At 38.7% G+C, this 18,065-nt stretch overlaps 1 protein-coding gene across 3 annotated transcripts in view; it reads left to right on the top strand.

Moving 5' to 3' along the window:
• ARSB (arylsulfatase B) overlaps positions 1-18,065 on the top strand; it is a 205,026-nt gene that overhangs the window by 24,157 nt on the left and 162,804 nt on the right. For all 3 annotated transcript variants that reach the window (XM_058440771.1, XM_032156986.2, XM_032156984.2), the window contains 3 exons: positions 708-894; positions 5,255-5,445; positions 14,361-14,568. In XM_058440771.1, coding sequence (XP_058296754.1) covers positions 708-894; positions 5,255-5,445; positions 14,361-14,568 — 586 coding nt within the window. The remainder of the gene's footprint in view (positions 1-707; positions 895-5,254; positions 5,446-14,360; positions 14,569-18,065) is intronic.

Here is an 18,065-nt window from a genome sequence, read left to right on the forward strand (position 1 = left end):
TGCCTGTAATCACAACACATTGGGAGGCCAAGGCGGGCAGATCACCTGACGTCAGGGGTTCGAGACCAGCCTGGCCAACATGGTGAAACCCCATCTCTACTAAAAATACAAATAAATTAGTTGGGGGTGGTGGTGGGTGCCTGTAATCCCAGCTACTTGGGAGGCTGAGGCAGGAGAATCGCTTGAACCTAGGAGGCGGAGGTTGCAGTGAGCCGAGATCGCGCCATTGCACTCCAGCCTGGGCAACAAGAGAGAAACTCCATCTCAAAACAAAAACAAAACCAAAACCACTTGTAAAAAAATCACTAAGTTTTCGAAGACTAAAGAAGTGTCTTCTAATCAAACACCAACTTCTTGTGTGCCCAAAATTGGAACACTTTTTTCTTGATAGAGTCACACCACATATTATTGCTACTTTTTTTGAGGCAAGAAGTAACAAGTTAATGGTTTCTAACATAGTGCCTTGATAAATGTTGAAAATATCTGTTTGTTGGAATGGTTTTATTTGCCTTTCAAATCCTGTTTATGTCCACTACTTCATTCGAATAAGAGAATTCTGCATTTCAGAAATATCCTCAAGCCAGTACAGGGATAGAGTTAAACATCCAAGTCAACAGATATGATCAGTAAGGTAGAAGGCCATTTTATCTGCTTGTTCACAATATTTCAATGTCATTAATCTGTAATTTTATGTTTATCTCTGTAAGATCCGTACAGGTTTACAACACCAAATAATCTGGCCCTGTCAGCCCAGCTGTGTTCCTCTGGATGAAAAACTCCTGCCCCAGCTCCTAAAAGAAGCAGGTTATACTACCCATATGGTCGGAAAATGGCACCTGGGAATGTACCGGAAAGAATGCCTTCCAACCCGCCGAGGGTTTGATACCTACTTTGGTAATGGAAATGCACGTTTCTTTAACAACTCAGACTAACTGCAGCCATCTCATAAAACACACCCAAGTGCAATCAAATGAAATAACTGGAAATTTGAACACAGAGTGAATCAGTCGGCACTGCAATAGGGCTGCTTTCTAATGTTACCTCTGTAAACAGGGCTCTGTGCTGACCTTATGGTGGGCAAGCCCATTACCTTTGTCGGAGTTCTAAATGCCACCTTAGGGCCTTGCAAGTGTTTACTGTCCACGTTGGAGACCGCTGTACTCTCAGACAGCCTTATTACCAAAAAGGGATATGGATTGATTTTTATTTTTGGTTTCAGGCAAAACCTAATGTAAGAATATTTCCAGGCCGGGCGCGGTGGCTCATGCCTGTAATCCCAGCACTTTGGGAGGCTGAGGTGGGCGGATCATGAGGTCAGGAGATTGAGACCATCCTGGCTAACACGGTGAAACCCTGTGTCTACTAAAAATACAAAAAAATTAACCGGGCATGGTGGCACTTGCCGATAGTCCCAGCTACTCAGGAGGCTGAGGCAGGAGAATGGGCATGAACCCAGGAGGCGGAGCTTGCAGTGAGCCGAGATCACGCCACTGCACTCTAGCCTGGGCAACAGAACAAGACTCTGTCTTAATAATAATAATAATAATAAAATAAAAAACGAATATTTCCTTCACAAAAGTTTGGTGTGTTTTTTTCTCCTTGTGGAATGTATTCACAATTTTTTCTTTTTTTTTGAAGGGGGTGGGGGAAGACTCTTTCATTGGCATCCTTCCATCTGTGAAATCTGTTTTTGCAATCACAAAGTTGGGGAAGATAGGTTTTAAAAAGTAAAGGAAAATGAGGAGGCCAAATAACAAATGGTAATAAGAAGGATAATAAGAAATAATATATAAGTATTTTATAAACTTGATAGCCCTATGAAACTAAATGTGAAACCTAGAGTTTGTTTTAAGATATGCCCTCTTTAAACCTGTAATAACCTGTGCCTTAATTAATAACCTGTGTATCTTGCCAGCAGCTATATATCTTTTTTCAAGTTCTTTTTATAGTGAGCTATCTGTTTAGCTATTTAGCTACCTACCTACCTCCCATCTGTTTATTTATTTACAACCCTCCATAGCCAAAAAGGAACACATATTGAACATAGAAAGTTTGAACAGGATTAAATAATCAGGATGAGTAGAAAAAGATGGAATAGGTTAATGGCATCAAATTACAGAAAAGTTGCATGGCTCTAGGCTGGCTTCATATTCAACTCCGATATTTGAAATTTCTTTTTTTTTTTTTTTTTTGTACGGAGTCTCGCTCTGTCGCCCAGGCTGGAGTGCGGTGGCACGATCTTGGCTCACTGCAACCTCTGCCTCCCGGGTTCAAGCAGTTCTCCTGCCTCAGCCTCCTGAGTAGCTGGGATTACAGGTGCATGCCACCACGCCCAGCTAATTTTTATATTTTTAGTAGAGATAGGGTTTCACCATGTTGGTCAGGCTGGTCTCGAACTCCTGACCTCGTGACCCACCCGTCTTGGCCTCCCAAAGTGCTGGGATTACAGGTGTGAGCCACCGCGCCCGGCCCGAGATTTGAAATTTATTTGTCCGAAGAGGGAGAAAGAAAGGAAAAGACTATAAGAGTTACATTATTTACAAGATAAATGGAAACCAGATGTTCAGGAAAAGCAAAGGCATTTTCTGGCTCTTAGGCCTGACAGAAATTTCTCCTTTGGGAGAAGGAGAAGGTGTGGACAACATCCTTAAAAATGTCATTTTAATAATAAGTTAGGCGGTTTTCTTGTAGATGTTTTGAGGTATTTTCTTCTGTTTAAGCTAGGGCCAGAGCACCAAAGTGCAATTCAGTAAAAGTAATTATATGGGGGCCAAAACAATGCAGCTGAAGCACATGGCTCTGTAATGCTTCATTGGATTCAGGGTTAAAATCAAGATGCAAGGATGTCAGACGGGAGGGTGTGTGTGCCCCACTCTCATCCAGGTCCACCAGCAGACCTCACTACTCAATCTTAGCTTTTTTTTTTTTTTTTTTTAAATGGATCTGGATGTATTCTCAGTACCTCAAATAGCTGTTAAAAATTAGACTTGATGTAAGATCACTTTGTCATCTTGGAAATTCTAGAGGAACAAACATCCTGTACATCCTTAGAAATTTTTCAATCAGGCCTTTGCTAAAAGATGGGTCAATATCTATACTCTGGGAAGAGGATGGACTGTAGAGATTTTGAATTTTTTATTAAAACCAAGTTAGGTACTTAAAAATTCAGCTGGACAGAAGGTAGAAATGATATCCTTTTATGACAATTAATAAGCCTAACCTGGATTTAGATGAACACACACCCCAAATTCATTTGAAGGGAGACTTGCAGCCAAGAAGGTTTTGATGACCACACATCTCACTGTTACATCTCAGCTGTTTTGCTAAAAATCAGGTGATGGTGGGATAGTTGCACAACCCTGTGAATACACTAGAAACCAATGTCTTTTACACTTTAAATGAGTGACTTGTGTGGTATGTGAATTATATCTCAATGCAGCTGGTACATAAAGCATCAGAGAAGATTTGGTTGTTCAAGAAGCATTTTCTATTTTTTTCCCCCAAAAGCATAGGCTGCCATCATCTTTAGGCTCAGTATTGAAGTTCAAATTTGTGAATCACTGTTATGATGAAAAGCTTCATGTGATTGTCACATGGTTCCTTGGTATTAGTTTTGCCAAGTATGTTAATAGTTTTATTTCTGGAATTCTCCTGTCTCTATTATCTTTTAAATATTTGTAGTTCATGCCTTTGCTAATCAAGTGTATCTGTCCTATATTCTGCCAACTGATAGAAAGCAGCTCACATTTACAGTTAAAGAACCTGAAGTGACTTCCTCAAGCTTTAATGCCCAGTAGTTATTAAAAACCTTAAATAGACGTCCAATGTTCTGACATTCTAATCACCCATGTAAGGGCTGAAATTATTTTTATGGATACGTTTCTTTCTCTGTTACACATTAATTAACAAGTACTTTGTATTTCGTTTTCCATTTTATACATAGGAGAAAAGATTGCCATATAAAAGTTATTTTAAGACCAAAGTATTAATTGTATTCAAGATCTTGAATTTATTGGGTCATAGAAAAGGAGAATTTAATTTAAAATGAATTGATTTATTATATAAACTATGTAAAGCTCTTAATTTTCATTATAGGGAAAGTTCAGGACTGAAGAAAGAACTAGGTCAACTTTATCATCCTCATTTTAAGGTTAATAAGCAGTATATGTCAGGAGATAGCTAAGAGTCTAGCAAATCATATTTCTTTTTAATAACTTTATCAAAGTATAATTCACATATCATACAATTCACCCAATTAAAATGTACAATTCAATGATTTTTAATAAATTCAGAAGGTTGTGCCACTATCATGGCAATCCAATTGTAGAACATTTTTATCACCCCCAAAAAAGAAACCCATCCACCTCAGCAGTCACTCCCCATTTCCCCCTAGTCTCTCCAGCCTTAGGCAGCCACTAATCTACTTTCTGTATCTAGAGATTTACATGTTATGGGCATTTAATACAAGTGGAATCATATGTAGCACAGCTTATTTTAATACTTTAAAATATAGAAATATAATATTTTAAAATATAGAAAAGATGGAACATTTGCAGAAACAACTATTATTTGAGAAAACACATTTTCTTCCATGTGAAGTCTAAATTATGGGATAGGCCGTTGATACCATTTAAATCTGGGTTGCAATTGAGATCATTTTAGGTAGAAAAGTCTTATTTCAGTGCTCACTTTAGTTTGATCTGTTGGCTCTGTTACGTCTAGAGATCCTCTATTAGGAAAGGTTTGTATCTTTCACCAGTGGGTGTCAGCATCTGACTAAAGATGACTCTTCCCAGAACCTCTTCTGTAAATAACCTTGAAGCCAGTCTCGTAACATCAGTAACAACAAACATTATTTGAATCTTGCACTCATTTATGTGATCACCTTAGAATAAAAACCTGTAACAAGTCACATTAACTGTACATTATTTTTACCATTATATAGCTTTGAAGGATTAAGATTTTATCACCCTTACTGAATTTCAACTCTGATTAAAAAAAAAACTGTTAGTGTTACATGATAGCACCTATATTCTACAGGCGAATGAGGAATAGATTTGAGTTTTTATGCAGTAATGTTTTAATGCCTTCTGCCACCAGATATAGACATGTTGAGAAATGGTGCTGATTAGCCTTGTCATTTGATTAGCCTCGTCATGGGTAATCAATTGCGTTAGGCAATTAAATGCTCAAACATTAGTTTGTTTAACAAGTTTTATGCTATGCTGACTATTTTCGTCTTCCATTCTTGCAGGATATCTCCTGGGTAGTGAAGATTATTATTCCCATGAGCGCTGTACATTAATTGACGCTCTGAATGTCACACGATGTGCTCTTGATTTTCGAGATGGCGAAGAAGTTGCAACAGGATATAAAAATATGTATTCAACAAACATATTCACCAAAAGGGCTATAGCCCTCATAACTAACCATCCACCAGAGAAGGTAAGTTTTGCTTCTATTTACTGATAGCAAAATCTTGTTACACTAATGTCTTTTCGGACAAATGTAGGAAAAGGCCATTGTTGTTTAGGGAAAAATCTAATAAATTCTAGGGAAGTCCTTTTCAAATTATACAGTATCCCAGAATCAGCCTGGGAAGCTTGTTAAAAATGAAAATTCCTGGAGCCCACCTCTAGGGTGTGATTTATTAGGCATGGGAGAAACCCGTACATCAGCATTGTAGAGAAACTCTTAAAAGGTGATTCTTAAGAGTGGTCCCCAGATCACACTTTGAGGAATACTATGTTGGTAGTATTTCAATAGAAATATAGTTTTAAAATTTTGGTATATTATGTGCATGTGCTGTGAGTAATTAATAAAATGACTTAAAAAATGATTGGCTTAGGTATAGGTGAGGCTTTATGAAGACAAACTTTTGGTTAAGGGATCCATAAATTTTGGGATCAGGGCAGGTCCTCTAACCTTGTACTTCCTCCCTACAAGCATATTTTGCTATTCTAGATCTTTTGCATTTCCATGGTAATTTTAGAATCATCTAGTCAATTTCTATATGCCAGCTCCCCCTCTCCAAAGTGTCTGCTTGGATTTATATTTGAATCTATAGAACAACTTGGGGAGAATGGATGTCTTAACAATATTGGGTCTTCTAATCCATATACCTGGTATACCAATGAGCTTATTTTTCACATTTACTATACTGATGCTTTTGTGTAAAACATGAATAATCTTATTATTATGATTATTTTGTTGAGTAAACTTCATGAGGTAAAGTTTAAGCTAAGTTCTCTGGATTTAGTTTATAAATGCTTTTGAAATGGGAACAAATATTTGTATTGTCAGACACTGGGCTCAAAATATGGCTTCATTAAGAACACCCATAAAAATAATACTTTAGTGGGACCCTGACACAACAAATTATAGAATATGCAGTGCTCCCTGATTCTTCCAATTTCCTGCACTTTGCCTCTTTGACAATGCCTGAAGGTCCTTGGTGCAGGTCTGTCTTAGTCTGTTTGTGTTGCTATAAAGGAATAGCTGAGGCTGGGTAATTTATAAAGAAAAGAGGTTTATTTGGCTCGTGGTGCTGCAGACTCTACGAGAAGCATGGCACCAGCATTTGCTTCCGGGTGAGGGCTTCAGGAAGCTTCCACTCATAATGGAAGGTGAAGTTGAGCTGGCGTGTGCAGATCACATGGCAGGAGAGGAGAGAGAGAGAGATGCCAGGCTCTTTCTAGCAACCAGCCCTCTCAGGAACTAATACAGTGAGAACTGAGTCATAACTGCAAAGATGGCATGAAGCCATTCGTGAGGGATCCACCTCCATGACCCAGACACCTGCCATTAGGCTCCCACTGGGGATCAAATTTAAACATGAAGTTTGGAGGAGGGTCAAATATCTAAACTATAAGAAGATCACCGTGTGGATTCTGGTTTACATACCTGTTTGGACTTGGTATGTGGCTGCTGATTCCCTTTCCAGTTTCTGCCTATTTGAACTCAGTATTGGAAATCTTCCCGGAATGATTTAAATGCCAGATTGCTGGCATCCTTATTTGACTTCCGCAAGCTAAGGTAAAATCTTTCAGAAGACAGCTTTATCTCGAACTTCAAATTATATTTACACTATCAAATGTTATACAACTCCTGACATTCATTAAAAAATAATCGAAACCCTGTCTCTACTAAAAATACAAAAAAAATTAGCCGGGTGCAGTGGCGGGCGCCTGTAGTCCCAGCTACTCAGGAGGCGGAGGCAGGAGAATGGCGTGAACCCGGGAGGCGGAGCTTGCAGTGAGCCGAGATCGCGCCACTGCACTCCAGCCTGGGCGACAGAGCAAGACTCTGTCTCCAAAAAAAAAAAAAAAAAAATCGAGCACATGTAGAAGTGAAAACACAGATAGAGGTGTCTGTCTTCAGCTGTGTCCCACTTTTGGCTATCACTCTCCTATGCTGATATCTTGAAGCAACCATGCTTTCTGTGGAACACGAACAAATGGGAACATTCTCTCAAATATGTGGAAATACACAGATTTTAAATCTAAATCTAAACAAATATTCAGATAATTGGAAAAATAGTTGCTAGGTAATTGGCTTAAATCCTTAGTTTTCTTCTATATATTTGACATTTTATGGATGCACCTTAACAAAGTAAAGTCTTAAGAGAACTGTGTATTATTCTTTGAGGGAGCCACCATTTTACACATAAGCAAACTGGCTTAGAGAAGTTAAGCAACTTTTTCAAGGTCACAGAGCTATTGAGAGTCAGAATCAGAATTTAAACTCATGCTCTCTGACTCCAGACCTCATGTACTTAATCAGCCGCCCTAGTTCACAGATAATATCCAAGACCAGAGATTCTGAGTCCCAGCTCATGATTCACCTTAATGATTTCAGTCCTGACCATATATTAGAATCATCTGGGAAACTTATAAGACATACTGATGCCAAATATTGTGATTCATTGGTCTGAGGTGGGACCCAATCACTGGTGTTTCATTATTCCTCCTCCCGGGCTCCTACCAGTGATTCTAATGTGCAGTCATCACTGACACCTGGGGCAGTGAGAGCCATTCTCGGATGAGTCATTCAGGGCATTCCTCTCAAATACGCAGAGGCAAGCAGAAGCCAACTACCTATTACAGGTTCACAATCTGCCATACCTTAATCCGTGCAACAACTGTAATCTGCCCACAATACAAATTCATTCCTAGTAAAGAACAATAGAATATTCTCTCACAGGGTTCCATAACATTAAGCAGATAAGAGGAAGCAACTGGAGTGAAATAATAGATCTTTGTGGGTGGGCTCCCTTAACTAGGGTGGTGGGGAAAGCGCGGAACTGAGGACAATAAGAAGCCCTAAGAGCTTGCTAGCCATGGAAGGAGTGTTATTAGCATAGCCGCTGTTCATAGGTAACTGTTTGGAAATTGCCAGATGAGAGGATGGTCATTTTCCTATCGTGTCTGAAACATGCTATAGCAATATCCAGCATCCCCAGTATCCTCAAAGGAAAGTTTCAGTCATAGACATAAGTGAATGAAATAATCAATAGTCAAGCTGTAACCCAAGAATGTTTAAGACAGCTAATACATGTTTACATTTTCAATTCTGTATAAAATGATGCAACTCACCAGTTTGAGGAGCCACACTTTGCACGATTTTATCCTGATGTTGAATCTAATTCTGGGCTAATTTCTCAGGTACTATATATAGACTGTAGCATAAGGAACTTGTTCTAAGATAAAAATCATTAAAGAAAGGCACATGAAGAATCCATGGGCTAGCTTAAATTTGTGCCTGTTTTAAAAAGCACTTAAGAGGAAAAAAGCATTTGGAGGCAGTTCATAACTGAAACACAGTTGCTGATGCTGGACTCAGGAAGGTACTACTAATTACCATTTCACATGTGTTAAGAAGGAACATCCTTTCTCTTTTTCAGCAGGATAATTCCCCATACTAGTGACACTACAGACTGAAAGTAACATATTCATAAAATATCTTTCTTTTAAAAACAGCCCCCCCTCAGCCGGGCACACTGGCTCACACCTGTAATCCCAGCACTTTGGGAGGCCAAGGTGGGTGGATCATGAGGTCAGGAGTTCGAGACCAGCCTGACCAACATGGTTAAACCCCATCTCTACTAAAAATACAAAAATTAGCCAGGCCTGGTGGCACGCACCTGTAATCCCAGCTACTCAGGAGGCTGAGGCAGGAGAATCGCTTGAACCCGGGAGGCAGAGTTGCAGTGAGCCAAGCTCGTGCCACTGAACTCCAGCCTGGGTGACAGAGCGAGACTCCGTCTACAGAAAAACAAACAAACAAACAAAAAACACCCCCACCTCAGCACTTTGCAGAATGGAAGCAAATGTTATTTTATACACCTGATCTACTAGAAGCTTCTTAAAGAAAATGTTAATTTCTGGTGGAAGACTCTTACTTTTCCATGACGCAATTTGGAAAAGAAATGTCTTGATTTAGAAGTCAAAGAAAAACAATTTCAAAACCTATCATATGCTTTTTTTTCATTTATACTTTAAATTAGGAAAATACGCTAAAGAAATGAAAAGACTTTCTTCCTCACTGAAATAAGTTTTCTTAGCATGGTGAGGATATTTACAGTATATATCTTAGGAACCATATGGCATAAATAAGAAAGGGAAAAGAACCCCCAATATCTCAAACATGAATATGCTAATAGCTTTAGGTGATAATGTCTTGCTTTTATGTAACACTTAGATATTTAGTAATGATTTCATGCCTAGGATTTCATTTCACATTCCTAAGACACTGGAAAGGATTATAAGTAGGGTTGGTGCAAAGGCAGCAACTGTGACAGTTGATCAGAACAGGGATCTGGACCTAAGAAAAAGCAGGGGAGAGATCAGGCTCCAGTGATGGCAGCTGCTGGCTTTAGGCTGACAGTGAGCCGAACTCTGGTTGGCAGGAGTGGGGAAATTGACCACAGCTGTTCACAGGCAGGGTCCCAGGACCAGTGGCTGCAGGTGGGGTCCTCACTGTGATTGGAGAACCTTGGAGTCCTAGTTAATTCTTTCCACTGGGCTACCATATAGTATTAAAAACACTACTCTTTCTCTTTTTTTCAATTTAAAAATAGTATAGAAATGTTTCACATTTACCACTGTTGGGGAATGAGTTATAATATTTCATGAATAAAGTTCACCTTCTGAGTGTTGAAACTTTATTGTTTGTAGTATGGGATGGAAATATCTAAAATGTACATCAGTCCTGACCTCTTGAAATGGGCTATATTACCGATATGGACTGGTATAGTTTCTTATTTTTAACCCCTCAAGAGTGTCAACTTAAAATAATCAAAAAGATCAGAATCTAGTTTAAAGAGAGTTTATTCAAGTACAGAGTTTAAGAATGGCCTCTTGGGAAGCACAGATTCCAAAGAATGGAAGTCCATGTTTCAAAGTGTAGAAGTTTGGGATTTCTTACTGTATTAGTCCATTCTCACGCTGTTATAAAGAACTGCCTGAGTTCCACTGGCCCTCCAGTGAGCTGAGGGTTTTTGCAAGAAAAAAAAAAATAACTGCCTGAGACTGGGTAATTTATAAAGGAAAGAGGTTTAATTGACTCACAGTTCCACATGGCTGGGGAGGCCTCAGGAAACTTACAATAGTGGTGGAAGGGGAAGCAAACAAGTCCTTCTTCACATGGCAGCAGGAGAGAGAAGTGCCAAGCAAAGGGGGAAAAGCGCCTTATAAAACCAGCAGACCTTGTGAGAACTTATTCACTATCATGAGAACAGTATGGGGGTAACCACCCCCATGATTCAATTAACTCCCACTGGGTCCCTCCCCTGACACATGGGGATTATGGGAACTACAATTAAAGATGAGATTTGGGTGGGGACACAGCCAAACCATATCACTTACATAGACAAAGTTTAGGGGAGCTTAAGATAATTTCAACATCTTTCTGTACAAGGCTTAATGCATAGTTACAATGATCTGATTAGTCAAGGTGGTGGTTTTCTTTTGGGAAAGGTATGTTTAACATTCCACACTGAAGATGTAACAGTCATGGTGTTTTTTGGGTCATCTGGTCTGAGTTAGGTACAAGACAATAAAGGAGGTGGTTAATCTATAGCAAAGCTCTTCAATAAGAAGGGGAGGAGTCCTGGTCTCTGGTCTTTCCTAGTCATTTACAGAACAAGAACAATAAGGAAGAGAGTTACTCTATGATCTAAGAAACATAAGTTGCAAACATGCTACATGACACAGTCTCCAGGACTTAATTTTCCCCTTGGCATAATTGAGAGGGTCCTGAAAATTTATATTCTTTTATAAAAGTGATGGTAATGTCTTTAGCTACTAAGGAATAATTACAAGAAAGATTTTCAGATTATTTTTCGCCATATTTAACAAAGTGAGTAGAATGATTTCCATACTGAATGTTTATAAGAACCTTTTATAATGGTCCCAAAATCTTTTTTTCCCTTGTCATTGTTTCAAGAACTCCCCTGTCCCCCTTCCCAGCCATTGCCTTTAGTAATCAATTGCTGGCTGGGAATCACCTGCCCTCTTTCTCCTTGCTCTTCTTCACCAGATGGTTGCCATGTTGCTGCTAATGACCTGGATAAGAACATCTTCTCCTTAAGCTGTGGGCCCCCTCTCTCCCCACTGTATCTCCTGCCCCCTGCCACTGTTAAGAGTCCAGAGTCACAAAATCTCGTGTTTGCAAGGGCCAGGCTGCTAACCTAAAGAAGTGAAGCAGTTTATGTAGAACAGTGGGAAACTAGAAAATTGGATAGCACTTGAGGGAAATGGGGCCCCTGTTTCTCATACTCCAGCCTTTTGTTACCAGATGGAGTGTGGACAAAGAGTAGTCAGAAATTCTGATTTTTCCAAAAAATTTTTTTTATGTAAAAACAGATCAATGTGATATTTCCTGATTTTTTAAAACTTTACGTGGGCTGCAAATTGTTGTAGCCTTCCGATTTTTAATCCTATCCCCATCTGGACCTTGGCTGGTGGCTGGAGTTGGCTCAGTCTAGTGCTGAAGACCCAGATAGCAGTACCCAGAGCAGACCCATACTGCACCGTCAGGTCAGCGATGCACCTGCACATTCTTCCCTCCAGACATCGCAGCCGGGACCTTCATCACCCCCAGGCAGGGCATCTGTTGGAATGTCCTGCACCATGGTTTACACAAACATAGACGCTTCAGCATGACCATGCAACTGGAGTAGAAGGTCTATGTGTGTCGAGGGGAAGCAGAGGCAGAACTGAAATGGTGTCAGAGGTTATAGAATAGACTTTTGGAGTGGGAATTTGGAATGTTTTCCCATGGAAATAATGGAAGTACGGGTTCTACATTATCATCATTTTCATTCCATCACCTGCCTCCTTAGTTTAATAGGTTTTAAAGCAATGACTTTGACATTTAGCAGCTATTTTTAACTTTTTGAGTTTAGAGAAAACGTATTTCTGAGTTCCAAAGACCTGAACAATAAATAAACTTTTGGGGGGTCTATTTGAGCTCTATGTATGGATACTCCTTTCTGCATTACAAGGATGTGTAATATAAAATTTAAAACAACTTGTCAACAATGAAGAATGAAATACGAGGAGCCCCCCCACCAAAGTCTGTTTCTAACCATTTTCATTCATTGATGAGATTTAAATGCCTAAAATACTTTAACAGAATTATATGTTTATTTTTGGGTTAAACTAGTTGTCTCTTTGAGGATTTTAACTCATTAAAGAATTCTGTAGGAGCTCTATGAAGAGAATGCCTTCAGAAAGGCTCATTAAAAAGGAGAAGCTGACCTGGTATGCCACTAATGTTAAATGTTGCAAATTGATGTAAGTGGTAAAATAGAATCAGTGTGTCATACTTCTTAGTTTCAGGAATTAAACTGGTCTTATGTTTGGTCCTACATCAAAGACTAACAAGGCATGGTGTTCAGTTTTTTTCTCATAAAATATAGTTTAAAAATACTAAACCTCTTCTAAAAGATGAGGGCTTATTTTCAGCTAAAGCAAAAAGCTAAGACATCTGTTGGTACACATCCATATCGTAATAGTGGGTTTTCCAATAGGAAATTGCTCTTCAATTAATGTGGAGTTGGACAAGTCACACATATAACCTTTCTAAGCCTCAGTTAACTCATCTGTAAAATTGCTATAACATAGGGTGGTCTCACTGAATGGGATAGAATATGTAAATTATTCTCATACTGTCTAGTGTGTAGACAACATTTAGTATGTGGTTGCCATTACTGATACGATTATTTGTTTGGATTAGGTCCATTGAGGCTGTTCTGGGACTCTGGCTTTTATTTTCAATTTTTTGTCTTATGTCTTTTGTTATATTTTTTAATATCTTTATTGAGACAAAATTTGTATACCATAAAATTCACTCATTTAAAGTATACAGTTCAATAGTAAATTTTCAGAGTTATGCAACCATACCACAATCTAAGTTTAAAACATTTTCTAAATCCCCTAAAAACAAACCTTGTACCTGTTAGCAATCACTCACCATTCCTCTCCCTGACAATTTCCTACAGCCCCAGGCAACCACTCTCTGTCTCTATAGATTTGCCTATATTTCTGGAATTTCATATAAATGAAATTATATAATATGAGGGCTTTTACAATTGACTCATTTCACTTAGTATAATGTTTTCAAGGTTTATCTACGTTGTAGTATGTATCAATACTTTATTTCATTTATTGCCATATGTTGCTGAAAATATACCATATTTTGTTTATCCATTCATCAATTGATAGATGTTTGGGTTGTTTCTACTCTTTGGCTGTTATGAATAATGTTGCAATGAACATTCATGCAAGTTTTTGGGTGGATGTGTGCTTTGATTTCTCTAGGAATGGAAATGCTGGGTCATATGGTAACTCTATGTTTTACAATTTCAGAAACTGCCAAAATGTTTCTTCAAAGTGGCTATGTGTGTCATTTTACATTCCTGCTAGTAATGAGTGACAGTTCCAATTTCTCCATATCCTCACCAATACTTGTTCTTTTCCATTTTTGAATTATCACCATCCTAGCAAATGTGAAGTGTTACCTCATTGTGGTTTTAATTTGCATCTTGATAATGACTGATGATGTTGACTGTCTTTACATCTGTTTATTGCGTTTTGTATATCCTCTTTGGAGAAATTGCTATTCAGATTCTTTGCCCATTTTGTAGTTGAGTTGTCTTTTATCGTTGAGTTGTAAGCGTTATTTATATATTCTGGAGATGAGTCCCCTATTATACATGTGATTCACAAATACTTTCAATGCATTCTGTAGGTTGTCTTGATATTATTTTTATTAATGCATAAATCTGAACTGTTTTATCCTTTTATATTTAATGCTTCCATATCCTCTTAACTGGTTTGCACAAACTTTCTTTCCAGCCTCTGTTCCTCTACCTTGCTCTCCAGTCTGTGCATGAGCCCCTTCAGGTCCCTGAGGAATATTTAAAGCCATACGACTTTATCCAAGACAAGAACAGGCATCACTATGCAGGAATGGTGTCCCTTATGGATGAAGCAGTAGGAAATGTCACTGCAGCTTTAAAAAGCAGTGGGCTCTGGAACAACACGGTGTTCATCTTTTCTACAGGTAAGTCTGTCAATAGGAAAATCATCTCTTGGCAAAGCCTAGGACATGGTATTCGATAAGTGGAATGAAGACAAATTGGAGCGGTTAGCATTGCCTTATTAAAATAAATGCAAACTGCAATAGTGGAGACATGATAATTGTGGATGGAAAGATGTATCTAAGGAAGAAGAATGATGCACTTCCCCCGTTCCCTCAGATATCACAATATTCTGGGACTGTGGCTTGAAAACACATGTTCACTAACTGAGTAAGTGTGAGTGGACATCACTCATATACAGGACTGCTGGGTAGTGAATCCCTAGAGTGGCTTGTTCCCAGCTCTCTCTACAACCCAGACATCTTCTATGGTCACAACTCCCGCCAACTAGAAGGGTCTCTATATCACTGCAAAGAGACAGGTTGTGACATTATGAAGACAGATAAATAATGGAGCCATTTAAATCTATGCAAGTGTCTCCAAGTTTAGATTTTTTTTGTATTAAAATTGTTTTTGGGGCCGGGCACGGTGGCTCGTGCCTGTAATCCCAGCACTTTGGGAGACCGAGGTGGGTGGATCAACTGAGATCAGGAGTTCGAGACCAGCCTGATCAATATGGTGAAACCCCGTCTCTACTAAAAATACAAAAATTAGCCGGGCATGGTGGCGAGTGCGTATAGTCCCAGCTACTTGGGAGGCTGAGACAGGAGAACTGCTTGAACCCAGGAGGCAGAGGTTGCAGTGAGCCGAAACTGTGCCACTGCACTCTAGCCTGGGCGACAGAGCGAGACTCTGTCTCAAAAAAAATTTTTTTTTTCTGACAGTAAAAGTTATATATGTTATTATAGACAAATTAGAAAAGGGAGAAATAAAACTCATAATCTCAGAGATTACTTTTGAAAATCATTTTCATTATGGCGATGCCATTCTGTTTCCTAATCTGTTACATATGCCACTTCCCCCTCTCATTAGAGACGGTTTTCTAAAATTTCACGGTGATGTGCTTTGGGTGTAGATCGTCATTTATTCATCATGCTGAGTACTCAGAGAGCACTTTCAATCTGAAAATGCAGATCCTTTTGTTATGGGGAATTTTCTTGTATGATTTATTCTGGAATTGTGTGGCGCTCCATCCCACCTTCCCCTATTTTTTCTGTACAGAACTCCTATTATTTGGTCACTAGGTCAGTCCTCTAATTTTTCTTAGTTTTTTTTCCCCTCTCCTGTTTTCTTTATTTTTTTTCTGATATTTGGGAAATCTTATGTTTTGTAAGCTTCCTATTGAATTTATTTTAACTGCCATGTCTGTTAATTACCAGCAACTCTTTTGTGTTTTCTGATAATTCCTTTTTTGTAAAGTTCTGTTTTTAATTTATAGATGTCAAAACTTGTTTCCCCAAGGCCTGTGCTCTTAACCATTACTCTTAAGTGTGTATTATGTGTGTGTGTATATATGTATGTATATACATTTTTTTAAAGTTTGCTGATATTGCCAACATTATCTCTCTTCCTTTTGAGTTCTCTTTTTCAGTTTGTTTATATCTTTGTTATAGTCTGTCTTTAATGAGAGTGGTTTGGTTTTCTCAAATCCCTAGAGATTCTTGGCTGAAATCTAACAATTTGATTGGAAACTCCAAGTGCGAGGTCAGGGCTTGTCATCTGGTGAGTTTTACTGTAACATGACCATGTAGGGGTGAGGTGACATATTGAGGAATTCATCTTGGTATTCTACTCATACTTTTGTGGTTTTGTTTTTTCACGAGTTGTTTTGTTTTGCTTTCAATCATAGTTATGGAATGTGGCATTTGTTGAGCAGTTACTATGTGTGGGATGCAGTTCTAAGTGTTTCATGCGAATTAGTTCAGTGAATCCTCATGATAACAGATTCTCTGAGAACTATTATTGTCCCATCTTGCAGATGTGAGAACTGAAGCATAAAGGGCATGAGTAACTTGCCCCAGGTCACGCAGCCAAGCAGAGCCTGGCTCCACTGCAGTATCCTGCCTCCCAGATGATGATCTCAGTGTTCTCATAGGACCTCATGATATAGCAGAGCTTTCCATATGGTGTGCTGCAATACTGATCTACTGAGGAGCCTGGGCAGGGCCAGAATAGCATCTCCCCTGAGCAGCCTTGTTCACTTGCGTGGGTGCTATCTAAATACTATAATTTTCTAAGTATGTCCTGCTGTGAAAAAGGTTAAAATTTGTTTTTCTCTCAAAACTTACCCTTCAGAAAAAAAAAGGGAGACATATTTCAACCCTTACAAGATCTCTCAGATTCTGGGAGTCATTCTCAATTTAATGTATTTTGAATATCCTGGTATAGCATTTTGATCAGTGCTGGTTTTGAATGCCTAGAGAAGTCACTAGAAAGAATCAATTTAAAAAAAAGATGCTAGGACATTTAACACTGATGTAGCAAAATTATTCCTGGGAAATGACCTCATTGTTGCAAGAATTGGAAGTCATAAGTTTATAAAACAAGTCTTTGTTCTAGATATCACAATTAGACAATTTCAGGACAAATGATTTTCTAAAGTGAAAGTATATGTGGATTAATGTGTTGTCTGTGGGCTTCAGTGTGCTCAGACAGAAGTGAAGATGCTAGTTCTGGAAGACTGTATTAAATATCTCTAAGTGGCTCTTGTGATAACGTTCCCATCAAGAATGCATGGGAGGCTGGGTCTGGTGTCTCATGCTTGTGATCCCAGCACTTTGGGAGGCCGAGGCAGGCAGGTCACTTGAGTTCAGGAGTTCAACACCAGCCTGGGAAACATGGTGAAACCCTGTCTCTACAAAAAATACAAAAATTAGCCAGGTGTGGTGACATGTGCCTGTAGTCCCAGCTACTGGAGGGGCTGAGGCAGGAGGATTGCTTGAGCCCAGGAGGTTTAGGCTGCAGTGACCTGAGATCGTGCCACTGTACTCCAGCCTGGGTAACAGAGCGAGACCTTGTTTCAAAAAAAAGAAAGAAAGAAAGAAAGAAAGAAAGAAGAGTGCATGGGAAGAGGTGGAATACAATTTTTTTCATGATATTTGAGAATGGAAAAATATTTTAAGATAAATATTTCCTTTATTATATGATTGCAAATGTGTATGTATAATTGTAGTTTCAAACAGATAGTTGACTATTTCGTAAACATCTATATTTATTCAAGCTGGTGGTAATAACATTTGGAGCTTCTCACTGTGAAAATGAGGATCACTTTAAAATAGGATTGTCTTATATTTTGATGCTGTATTAATAGAAATCTTAATCTTGGACCATCTTTGCTTTGTTAGGTTAAATGCAACTTGACCGTGCGTATGTATTTTTATTATACTGACGAATTCAGTTTGCTAGGGTTTCATTTAGGATTTTTGCGTCAATTCAGAAGTGGAAGTAGAGTTAGTGGTTTCTTTTTTGTGTCAGGTTTTGTTGTCTTGGTTGTACTCACTTCATAAAATAATGTGGTTAGTTTTTCCATCTTTTTCTATGCTCTGGAATAGTTTATAGAATGTTGGAAAGATCTTTCTGT

This window comes from Hylobates moloch, unplaced genomic scaffold (genome assembly GCF_009828535.3).
Source record: "Hylobates moloch isolate HMO894 unplaced genomic scaffold, HMol_V3 SCAFFOLD_6, whole genome shotgun sequence".
In the NCBI taxonomy this organism is placed as follows: Eukaryota; Metazoa; Chordata; class Mammalia; order Primates; family Hylobatidae; genus Hylobates; species Hylobates moloch.